This window comes from Schistocerca gregaria, chromosome 4 (genome assembly GCF_023897955.1).
Source record: "Schistocerca gregaria isolate iqSchGreg1 chromosome 4, iqSchGreg1.2, whole genome shotgun sequence".
Classification (NCBI taxonomy): domain Eukaryota; kingdom Metazoa; phylum Arthropoda; class Insecta; order Orthoptera; family Acrididae; genus Schistocerca; species Schistocerca gregaria.
The window spans coordinates 350,346,315-350,358,783 of NC_064923.1; the positions used below are offsets into that span (position 1 = coordinate 350,346,315).

General features: G+C 41.9%; 1 protein-coding gene across 1 annotated transcript in view; it reads left to right on the forward strand.

Moving 5' to 3' along the window:
• Positions 1 to 1,871: 1,871 nt before the first annotated feature.
• The window catches only part of LOC126268021 (uncharacterized), a 93,987-nt gene continuing 83,389 nt past the window's right edge, over positions 1,872 to 12,469 (forward strand). The window contains exon 1 of the mRNA XM_049973434.1: positions 1,872 to 2,108. Coding sequence (XP_049829391.1) covers positions 1,925 to 2,108 — 184 coding nt within the window. The 5' untranslated portion in view covers positions 1,872 to 1,924. The remainder of the gene's footprint in view (positions 2,109 to 12,469) is intronic.

Below are 12,469 nucleotides of genomic sequence, written 5' to 3' on the forward strand. Positions count from 1 at the left end.
TGCATCTTCTAAGCGTCCTGCCAATGAAACGCAACCTTTGGCTCGCCTTCCCCACAATATTATCTATGTGGTCTTTCCAAATGAATTTGTTCGTAATTTTAACACCCAGGTACTTAGTTGAATTGACAGCCTTGAGAATTGTACTATTTATCGAGTAATCGAATTCCAACGGATTTCTTTTGGAACTCATGTGGATCACCTCACACTTTTCGTTATTTAGCGTCAACTGTCACCTGCCACACCATACAGCAATCTTTTCTAAATCGCTTTGCAACTGATACTGATCTTCGGATGACCTTGCTAGAGGGTAAATTACAGCATCATCTGCGAACCACCTAAGAGAACTGCTCAGATTGTCACCCAGGTCATTTATATAGATCAGGAACAGTAGAGGTCCCAGGACGGTTCCCTGGGGAACACCTGATATCTTTTCAGTTTTACTCGATGATTTGCCGCCTATTACTACGAACTGCAACCTTCCTGACAGGAAATCAAGAATCCAGTCGCACAACTGAGACGATACCCCATAGCTCCACAGCTTGATTAGAAGTCGCTTGTGAGGAATGGTGTCAAAAGCTTTCCGGATATCTAGAAATACGTAATCAACTTGTGATCCCCTGTCGATAGCGGCCATTACTTCGTGCGAATAAAGAGCTAGCTGCGTTCCACAAGAACGATGTTTTTCTGAAACCATCCTGATTACGTATCAATAGACCGTTCCCTTCGAGGTGATTCATAATGTTTGAATACAGTATATCCTCCAAAACACTACTGCAAACTGATGTCTATGATATAGGTCTGTAGTTAAATGGATTACTCCTACTACCCTTCTTAAACACTGGTGCGACCTTCGCAATTTTCCAATCTGTAGGTACAGATCTATCGGTGAGCGAGTGGTTGTATATGATTGCTAAGTAGGGAGCTATTGTATCAGCGTAATCTGAAAGGAACCTAATCGGTATACAATCTGGACCTGAAGACTTGCCCGTATCAAGCAATTTAAGTTGCTTCACAACCCCTAAGGTATCTACTTCTAAGAAACTCATGGTAGCAGCTGTTCGTGTTTCAAGTTCTGGAATGTTTCATTCGTGTTCCCTGGTGACGGAATTTCGGAAACTGCGTTCAATAACTCCGCTTTAGCGACACAGTCGTCGGTATCAGTACCATCGGCACTGCACAGCGAAGGTATTGGTTGCGTCTTGCCGCTTGTGTACTTTACATACGACCAGAATCTCTGACGTGTTCCAAGTCCCAGGGCATCTGCTCAGTGAGGATCAATTGGAAAGAAAAGCGTATAAAATATAAACTAAAGATCGTGACTCTGTCGAAAGCTTACTTGAATTTAAACGCGCGGTGAAGAATTATTAGGCCCGTCTTAAATAGTTACTCGCTACCCGCCGCAGACGACTGCTGGTACTAGCAAGACAGTGTCACCTGCTGTGATGTACGCACCACGTCGAACCTTTCTCGTGGGCCTCTGGCGATAGAGCCTGTCTTAATATCGGCCCTCTGATTTGTAAAATATGCAACCAACAAATACAGGCACGTGCTCTTTCCGATTATGGTCTCTAGAGGTACCTCTGTCTCCGATAAACACAAGCCGTACCTGGCGCCAATTTTTTTTTTTTTTCTTTCAGTGTCTCACATCCTCATTAAACTTGTCTCGAAAATGCCACGGGGCAAATCGAGAGCAACCCCAGAGGCCGTTGACAGGTGATGCGCGGGGATAGTTCCAACCCGAGGTCGACGGCCGTGCGTGGCGCGCGCGAAACCGGTCCGCAGCAATGCGCATGCGCGGCATTAGGCCGTGTTGCGAGCGGCGCCGACGCCGAAGCCCCTCTGCGGATTGCCAGCCTACCGCTGCCGGCGTCGCTGCTTCGCCTCCTCCACTTCTTCCGCAGTGGAGCGTCAGAGTGCTCTGGAGATGGCGGCGCGACGAGCCCGAGCTCCCGGAATGTGGTCACCACTGCTGGTGCTCCTCGTCGTGTTGGCCGCCGTGGCAGCCGCCGCCGCCGCCGCCGGCGAGAGGGTGCCTCGAGCCGCCTTCGGCACGGCAGTCGGGGCCACCCGGCTGCGCCAGAACCAAACGCACACCACTCCCAGGCCAGGTACGCAATACTATACCCGCGTGCCGCTATGTCCGGGATTACAAGTCAGCGGCCGCGACTCCAGCCACTCTCAATATTCACAGCTCTTCTACATGAGAAGGAGAGCGAAGTGTCTGCACTGTAACCGATACAAGGTGAAGACCGTTAATAAGTGGCACGTACAGCGTTATACTGTGGTTAATTGTTAAGGTACAGCATATTCTATAACGAGCAGTACATTCCGATACGAATCTTGGAGATGTCTATTCAGTTACAGTAGATTCACAGCTCTTCTACATGAATAGGAGAGCGAAGTGTCTGCACTGTAACAGATACAAGGTGAAGACCGTTAATAAGTGGCAAATGCAGCGTAATATAATTGTTACTTGTCAGGGTACAGACTATTCGATAAAGAGAAGTATATTCCGATACGACCCTTGGAGATGCCTATTCAGTTCCAGTAGAAGAAGTTACAAGAGAGGCGTGCAGAACGGAGATCTCTGCCATTAAAATTCCAAGAGCTTACTTTTTGTGAAGAGTAATTGCTTCTCCCCTCACACTGTTGTTTTTTGTAAGCGTAAGCTTCCGTCGCCGTTGTCACAGTCAATATTCTTCAGGGTATGTGACCGCCATAGTTGGGCGCAAGACCGACAATCCATCAACGTCAATGAATACATTTAACTTTCCGAGTAACCATAATATTATCTTGGAACTCTTCCATTTGGTCCGTGTTTGCATAGAAAAATAGTAAAATCACAAACTGAGTCCGCCTTGATGCAAACACCGTGTTATTTGTTTATTTCTTTATTATTCCAAACTAGTTTCAGCGACAAATATCACCATATCAGTGGTTATTTTTAAACTCTTATGTATTGTGTGCTACAGCATGTTTTAAACTATTATTGGCACTGTTTGTGACATATTTTCTGTGCTCTTTTTCTGTTGCCGTCTTTTTATACTTAGCGAACATCATGTCATGTTCGTCGGATGGTGTATGGCTGCTTAATACACAGAAAAACAAAACTTTTGCACTTTTTTTGTTCCATAATATCACATATGTCACAAACAGCGCCAATAATAGCTTAAAACATGCTGTAGCATACAGTAAATAAGATTTTTAAAAAACCACTGATGATGGTGATATTTCTCGCCGAAACTAGTTTGGGATAATAAATAAATAAACAAATAACACGGTGTTTGCAACAAGGCGGACTCAGTTTGTGGTATTGCTATTCCGAGTAGTGGCTTAACTTTTAAGTTAATTTAAAAAGAAAAAGGAAAAAAATTAACAGACTCTTTAACTTCCGTTAACTCTCTATGAGTTCGTTTAACGTCCGTTAGGTGTCTATTACTTACGACAAAAAATGATGCCACACCGACCACAAAAATCAGGTTCTACCCCTTTAAGATGACTTAGTTGTCTGCCGACGCCGGAGTGCACACGACTGTTGCAAACAATCGAGTACGAGCGAGAATAACTAGGTGTTGTTTGTTAATTATTCTTTGTTTACTGAGTTCGCGTTAAGTAGAACTCTTTTTTAGTTAGACTGTGGGAAACTAAATCATGGTGTCTTATCCTAGAGCTCCACCTAATGAAAATCTATGGCCGCATTTAGGTGAATACGTTAATTTTGTATCCAGATTGGGAGAACAAATGCTTTTATATTGTAAACTGTGGTTGCCTAAAAAATCAACAATTAGGGTTCACACATCGGACCTTAACAGTTTGAAACAACACATGACGAGAGCACGTGAAACGCGATATGTATCGTTTCAATAAACAGCGAAGGCAAGGTTCGGCAGAGGAAAGCCAAAAAGAAAAATCAATCTTGGCATTCAGATACCGACAGCTGGGGAAGAGAAGCAGTAATTTGGTTAAAAGCATACGACAGAGAAGCGTTGGAGAGTCTTTTGACACTGAAGCAAACCGCAGCGGTGTGTTGCAAGTTAATGTAGACCTATGCATAGTATACTTCTCTGTTACGAACATGATTCCTTTTCAAGTTGTCGAATCGAAGTCGTTTGAGAAGCTGATAAAACTTTAAAACCTGTATACTCTCACGTGCTGCGGCCGAACGACTTCTTTCTATGGTGAAAAACATTTTGTCACCTAAGGAAGCCTCGCTCTCCGATGAAAACTTAAACATGTTGATGTTCATGAAGGAAAATATGCACCTTACGTCAGATACAATCCGATTCTCCTGTAGTTTGATTCTCCTGTGATTTAACATTGATAGTTAAATAATTACAAAACTAAATGATTAACTTGGTTAATTTATCTTCGATATCCTACCTAAACATCCCCAACCAAAACATTTTATTTAAGCAACGGTAATATGTGTGATTCACTTGCTCATTTTACTTCACCAACAACATAAAGTTTACTATTACAAGTTATTGACAAGTAACATTAACTTCCGGTAAATCTCCTGCAAAGTAAAGCTTCAACGTTTAACGAAATTAACTTTGTTAGTAACGAAGTGACGACTAGAGACATTAACTTTCTTATTAACGTTGCCAGCTATAGTGAACATATTCTCAGTACCCGAAATTCTGCGACACTTCACCTACTGATGCAAATGGACTTCCTGAAGAAGACCATTTCAACAATGGCCGGAACGTCAAAGAGTTTTAAATAATAACAATGCGGTACCATATCCTGAATAATTTTGTTTACTTACTGATGCAAATGGACTTTCTGAGGAAGACAATTTCAACAGTGGCCGGAATGTCGAAGAATTTTAAATAATAACAATGCGGTCTCATATCCTGAATAATTTTATTTACATTTTTGTTGTTGTCTTTAGTCCTAATATCGCTTTGATGCAGTCTCCACACTATACTGCACTACCGTCTTCATTTCTGCTTTACTACTGCAAACTAAATGCCTTTGGACCAGTTGAATTTACTCAAGCCGTGGTCTCCCTCTACAATTTATATCCCAGTATACTGCCGTCCACGTCTTAATTGGTGTTTTCTTGATGCATTAGGACGTTTCTTACTAACACATTCCTTCTTTTAGTCAAGCTGCGCCATAAATTTCTTTCCTCCGCAATTCGCTTCAGAATTTCCACATTTGTTACCCGATCGACTCATCTAATCTTTAGCATTCTTCTGTGGTATCGAATTACAAAAGCTTCAGTTGACTTCTTGTGTGTACGATTTAATATTTGTTTCACTTATGTACAAGGTTACATTCCAGAAAAATGCACTCAGAAAAACTTTCTAACATTTCAATTTATATTCTATATATCTTTTTCTCAGAAACGTTTTATGCTATTGCCAGTCGGTATTTTATATCCTTTCCATTTTGGCAATTATTTTTATGTCTGTCTCTTACTTTTAGTCTATTATTACCTAATCTAACTCCCTCAGGATCACCTGATTTAATTTGAGTACATTCCATTACCCTTGTTATTATTTTGCTGATATTCATCTCGTAACTTCTTTCCAAGGCAATGTCAATTCCGTTCGACAGCTGTTCCGAGTCCTTTGTCGTCTCTGAGAGGATTTCAATGTTATCGGTAAACCTCAAGCTTGTAAGCTTGTTTCTTCCTCTTGAACTTAAATTTCCTTTCCAAATTTTCCTCCCACACATATCTCGCGAAATTAACATGATCGTAAAATTATATGCCTTATCATGACAGGATGAAATTTAATGCCGACAGGTAACTTTAGTCAAGGTGTCCTACCCAGTACTGATGTCCGTAATGCAGTATAAACTTCTGAAGACATGGAGATATGTTTCTCTAAAAGTCAATGTACGTAGAAGGTCGAGATTTTTTGGTACGGTTGTAATTGAAACGAATGTTTTGTTTTTTGGACCTATGTATCTTTTTAACGGCATTTGACAGCACATAAAAATAGAAATACAGTATTGCCATCCTAGTTCCATGAGCCGCCATGCAGGATAAATGGTATACCTGAAACCTTTCCTCCTTTCCGACTGTACGCAATAACCAGTATTACAGGTAGAAACCTATCCCCCTTTCCGACTGTATACAGTAAGCAGTATCACAGGTAAACTCTGTATACTCCTGTGTTTCTGTCTGAGGCTAATGTCGGAGTTATTGGGGTAGACGTTAAGTTTTTTTTTTTTTGAAGAGTAAGTCTTTACGAGTTGCTCAGCACTTTCCATGTAACGTATCTCAGTGCACTCTAGAATTTATATGACGTAATCGCGTTGATAGGATAAAACCGTATCGTATCGAGGAGCTCTCATTTTTACTTTCAGTCTCACTTTCACTGATTCAAGTAGTTCAAGATCCTAAACCGACTAACAACACTCAAAAAGTTTTCGAAGAGAGCTTTTGTAAGTGGCGTCTATCGTGGGAGAACCACACATGCTTTGCGTTTTCCCGATAAATATCAATTCTGGTACGTCCCCGCTCCTACATTTCCACATTTTTGTGCTCACTCAATCTTGAATATATCCGGACAGATACTCCAGGATACACGGTGATTATGACTCATTCTAGTTGCTGTTCGGCGATTATTTAGCTCAACATTATCTTCTTTATATATATATACTCGCCTTTCACTATATTGCCACAAACGGAAGTCAAATGTCTTTGCATGAAAATCTGGTCATCTGCAAACTCTTGCTGTATTTTCTACGCCTAACGCTACATCCCTTTCTGCCGTTGTCTCGCCATTAAGAGCGATTTCTATTTAGTGGTAAGCTTGCATTCCAATCTCATAGCCGGCCGCGGTGGTCTAGCGGTTCTAGGCGCTCAGTCCGGAACCGCGCGACTGCTACGGTCGCAGGTTCGAATCCTGCCTCGGGCATGGATGTGTGTGATGTCCTTAGGTTAGTTAGGTTTAAGTAGTTCTTAGTTCTACGGGACTGATGACCACAGATGTTAAGCCCCATAGTGCTCAGAGCCAATTGAACCAATCTCATACCTATTTTCACAAGTATGTAGCTTGTCTCCCATGCTGGCATGCGGAAGTCTATCAAAGGATTTCAGAACAGGACAGTACCGACTTGAGCTCCACTACCTGCAGCCTTCTTTTTCTCTTTGGGTGGTGACTGACCTATACATGAGCGCGTAATGCAACCGCGGCGAGAATTATATTACGTCGACTGGCGGCACGACGGCGTGAAACAGTCGTTTCGAGCACTGTGGTCGCGGGTGCTCCGCATTTATGTGCAGTGATGATGTCAGAAACGAAGTCGAATGTGGTTCTTTGATTTTACTGACATACTCTTTAATTCATATGAAGAAAAAAGTGAAACAAGGAGAAACGGAGCAGATAGGCCGGCCGATGTGACCGAGCGGTTCTAGGCGCTTTAGTCCGGAACCGCGCGACTGCTACGGTCGCAGGTTCGAATCCTGCCTCGGGCATGGATGTGTGTGACGTCCTTAGGTTGGTTAGGTTTAAGTAGTTCTAAGTAGTAGGGGACTGATGACCACAGAAGTTAAGTCCCATAGTGGTCAGAGCCATTTGAACCATTTTTGAAGCAGCTAGTTTGCCGTTGATGAATATTCTGAAAAACCAAATGTTTACTGTACAGAAAAAAAACCATTTTCACACGCTCGATGCTTGCCTAATCCATGTCCTAAAAAGAATATTTTTTTGTAATAGGACAATGTAATGATGTCATTGAGACATTTCTGTCATCTGTGCATCTGTCATGAACCGCGCCTTAAAGAGTGGAACGATGTGCACCCGTTTTATTACATATGACTTGAAACATATAAACGTGTTAAATGAACGTTTCTTAAAAACCAGCGACGAACATAATATGTTGCGATGTAACTCTCATATAATGATGTGGAATTTAATTTTTTCCATGAACTTGTTTACCACATTTTATTGTGAACATGATTACAAACCCTGTAACCAACACCATTAAAACATAACTCCTTTTCAAGACAACTGCAATATTTTGATGAATAAGAGAAACTACGTACAGTACCGATACAGAAAATTACTAATACCATTGCTTACCACCACCTATCGAAATATCTTAATTCTATACGTGAAATATTGTGAATGTCCTTGTAATTTCTTTAGCATGTCATTTGTTTTTCATCTTATCTGTTAATCTCCGCATGTACAATGCCGTCTGCATTAACCTTCCTCCCCTACTGCATCAGATGCTTCTTCGTTTATCAATAATAGCCCGACACCTATTCTGCACGTTCCATCCTCATGTAAGAGATTCAAAATTCTGTCGATCTAGATCAATCTAACCTGTGTCCTTCTTTACTCGAATCTCGACCTCCATCACGTTTCCCTTCCTCGGCGTGCAGTAGACCTTAAATTACAAACATCAAAAAATGTTTTGCATCACCCCGGTTCCCAGAACTCCTGAAGATACACGTTGATTGTGGATATTGTATCGCAGACACAGCCCCTTTGACTGATCAGAGATGTCACTAAGTCCGCCCAAAGATGTAAACAACCACCCAAGAACAGTGCCTATTAGACGGAGGGGGTCTGTCAGCCGATCAGTTCCAGTCTTTCCACCAGGAAGGAAGTACACGGCTCGTGTTGTCTGTAATTCTACAAAATCTACACAATCAATACCGCAGTTCGATTGTGTCCGTATTTTTACTTTGTGCCAGGAAGGGCTCTCAACGAGGGAAGTGTCCAGGCGTCTCGAAGTGAACCAAAGCGGTGTTGTTCTGACATGGAGGAGATACTGAGTCACAGGAACTGTCGATGACATGCCTCGCTCTAACCGACTATCGGCTGCTACGGTAGTGGATGACCTCTACCTACGGATTATGGCTCGCAGGAAACCTGACAGCAAGACCACCATGTTGAATAATGCTTTTCATGCACCCACAGGACGTAGTGTTACGACTCAAACTGTGCGTAATAGGCTGCATGAAGCGCAACTTCACTCCCGACATCCATGGCGAGGTTCATCTTTGCAACCATGACACCATGCAGCGCGGTACAGATGGGCCCAACAACGTGCCGAAAGGACCTCTCAGGTTTGGCATAACGTTCTCTACAGCGATGGGTGTCGCATATGCTTTCGACCACACAGTCGTCGGAGACGTGTTTGGGGGCAACCCGGTCAAGCTGAACGCCTTAGACACACTGTCCAGTGAGTGCAGCAAGGTTGAGGTTCCCTGCTGTTTTGGAGTGGCATTATGTGGGGCCGACGTACACTGCTGGTGGTCATGGAAGGCGCCGTAACGGCTGTACGATACGTACCGATAGTGTAACCATATAGGCATCGTATTGGCGAGGAGGCATTCTTCTTCATGGACGGCAGTTCGAGCTCCCATCGAGCGCATCTTGTGAATGACTTCCTTCATGATAACACCCCTCGACTAGAGTGGCCAGCATGTTCTCCGGACATGAACCCTATCGAAGATGCCTGGGATTGATTAAAAATGGCTGTTTATCGACGACGTGACTCACCAACCACGCTGATGGATCTACGCCGAATCGCCGTTGAGGAGTGGGACAATCTGGACCAATAGTGCCTGGATGAACTTGTGGATAGTATGCCACTACGAATACAGGCATGCAGCAATGCAACAGGACGTGCTACTGGGTATTAGAGCTACCGGTGTGTACATCAGTGTGGACCACCACCTCTGAAGGTCTAGCTGTATGGTGGTACAACATGCAATTTGTGGTTTTCATGAGCAATAAAAAGGGCGGAAATGATGTTTATGTTGATCTACATTCCAATTTTCTGTACAGGTTCCGGAATTCTCGGTACCGAGGTGTTCCAAAACATTTTTTGATATGTAGAATTCGTCTAGCTCAACTGCTCATACAATTAACAGTATTGAACATTTATTCGTCTTAATAGAGGAGCAGAATAAAGTTTCCCAATTAAGTTCGTTTACGTGCGAGGAGCAAGTTCTAAGTAATAACTAAACATGATTATGCGTTTATCATTTTATCGACAAGGAAGTCATTGGGGGACAAAGTGAATGTTGTGGCGCATGAAAAAAATATTTGCCTTGCTTTTATTTCCCCCAGATTTCATGTAGTATGATACAGGGGATTCACACGATACCAGAGTCAGTACACTCGGACAGTGATCTGAACTCAAATCCCCTTCTCAGGGAATAATGAAAACCGATCTGATGTGATGCAGCGAGAGAATTTTGTTTCCACGAACCTTATTTGTATCCGCAAAGTAGAGTAGCCACTTTATATTTTGTGTCTCCGAAAGCCGAAATACATACGTGAGAGATCTAAGATTACCGTTCCTTTATGTTAAGATTTTGTGGTATGTACATTTGAGACTCTTCTAATTTGGATATAAAACGCTCGTGATTGTGTCGAAGAAATACATGACCTTCAATAATATGATAATGTGACTATGCTAATGTGCTTTTCATTCTTTTCCAGTACCGTAGTGAAACATTTGCACGAAGCCATCTGCCAGTAACAAACTCAGTTACTTGTTTCCTGATTCAACAAGTGGACAGGAGGGGTGTTAGACAACATATCTATGTAGTTCGCATGGGTATCACATTTCATTAAACGATGCTGTCTCAAAAGTCACCTTCACTGACCAGCAGCTGCTTGACTAACACAAAATTACAGTAGTCTAAGTGCCCATAAAGATAACTAACTTGAAGAAGTGAATTTCATATTAGACGCAACGTTCGACACCGATAGTAAACTGATAATATTTTTAGCCATTAGAATTACAAACAGAGTTGTTTTGTAATAGCTGACAAACGCCGACGCTCTGCTGTGGTATGGCTCTTATAAACGAATCTATCAGTGATCAGTTACCCTTGCAGCACATTCACCTCTCGTCACGTGTGTGTGTGTGTGTGTGTGTGTGTGTGTGTGTGTGTGTGTGCGTGCGTGAGCGAGAAAGCGCGTGCGCGTGCGTGTGTGTGTGTTTGTGTGTGTGTGTATGTGTGTGTGTGTGTGTGTGTGTGTGTGTGTGTGTGTGTGTGTATGCTTGTGTTTGCTTATGTGTGTGTTATTTAAATTTTGTTCTTGTCATAATGAGGAAGAAGCACGGCATGGATAGTAAACATGCACAATACAATATCATGATACCGAAGAAAGGGTAGTTGAAGATATTATCGTTAGTTCAGTTAGCTAATGACAGATGTAGCAGAGTAAGGTTTCCTTCTTGCTACGTAAGACTTTCGAACGTAGGCACTTATTACCACTTTTTTTGTTAAAACAGTTACCAATAGATTAAAAAAGCCCGTCGGGTAGTTATAATGTTACTGGTGGAATACTGAAATACTTCTCAGATAAAAACCATTAAGAGATTAGTATAAGACATATATATGTTGGAGATGAAATACGTTCCACTGAATCAGAGGCCCACAATACAAATCAAGATAAGTGATCGACCAGTATGCGAAAACTGTCTAAGAATAAACTTTTGAAAACCTACTACAAGATACAGTTTACTATAATTGAAGGGGTAATCAGTAGACGTGATGAAATCATTTTGAAAGAGAAGCCATCAAGATTTATAGAGAGATTGATGCAAATTACTGAAAAAAGTAGTAAATACATATTATTATCGATATTGTAACAGAAGATCGATTTTAGCTAACACCCAAACCTCCACATATCAGACACTCAGATCGGTACCACACAGTGTATGTCGATAGAGTATCAACCAAAACTCCGATTTAGTTCAGACTATGTGCTATCGTCCAACAGAACCATAAACGGTAATTAAAAGTAACACCAGAACTACGAAGCACAGAAAAATCATATCTGTGAGCAACTAATGAGTATGAGTTGGTAGAGCATTAGGTTGTCGTACCAAGGATCCCGGGCTAATCCCCTCTGATGACAATTCTTTTAACTGTTTACGCATGAAACTGTTACGTGGGAGAACATTTTCCTGACATGTAAAAAGACTTTTCGGGGTTTGTAGAAGAAATGTTCTTTCGGAAATCTGCTTTCGCTTCGTTAATTGAAAGTAGCAAGCCTAGAGAATACATTTGTAAAGATAGGCGTGGTTTCTGTCGGACATTTGCGACAGAACACACACCACTCATGATGAAGCAGCTAGAGCATTTGTAGTTTCACAGAATAAACATACAGTATGGCACAATAGAATAAAAAAGTCATCACATGTGCGGAAGTATTAATAGTAACAACAATAATAATGATAATAATAATAATAATAATAACTGACTGCAGATGGCAGCGCCGCGTAGATTAGATATGGGTACTGAGGCTAGAGTCTGTTGTTTGTGCACACACAGACAAATGGATCTGCAGTTGCTATCCAGTCTGCAAGCTATAGGTACCACTGTTGTGCGACATGAGGCCGTGAAACGTTATTGACATTCTCGTCGAACTCTTGCATAGAGACTGTTGAGTACGTGCAAAAGCAGAAATAACTGAAGATGAGAGAAGGCGTGCAGTATTTCTTCCGGACATCATTGATCGATGAAATGCGTCGA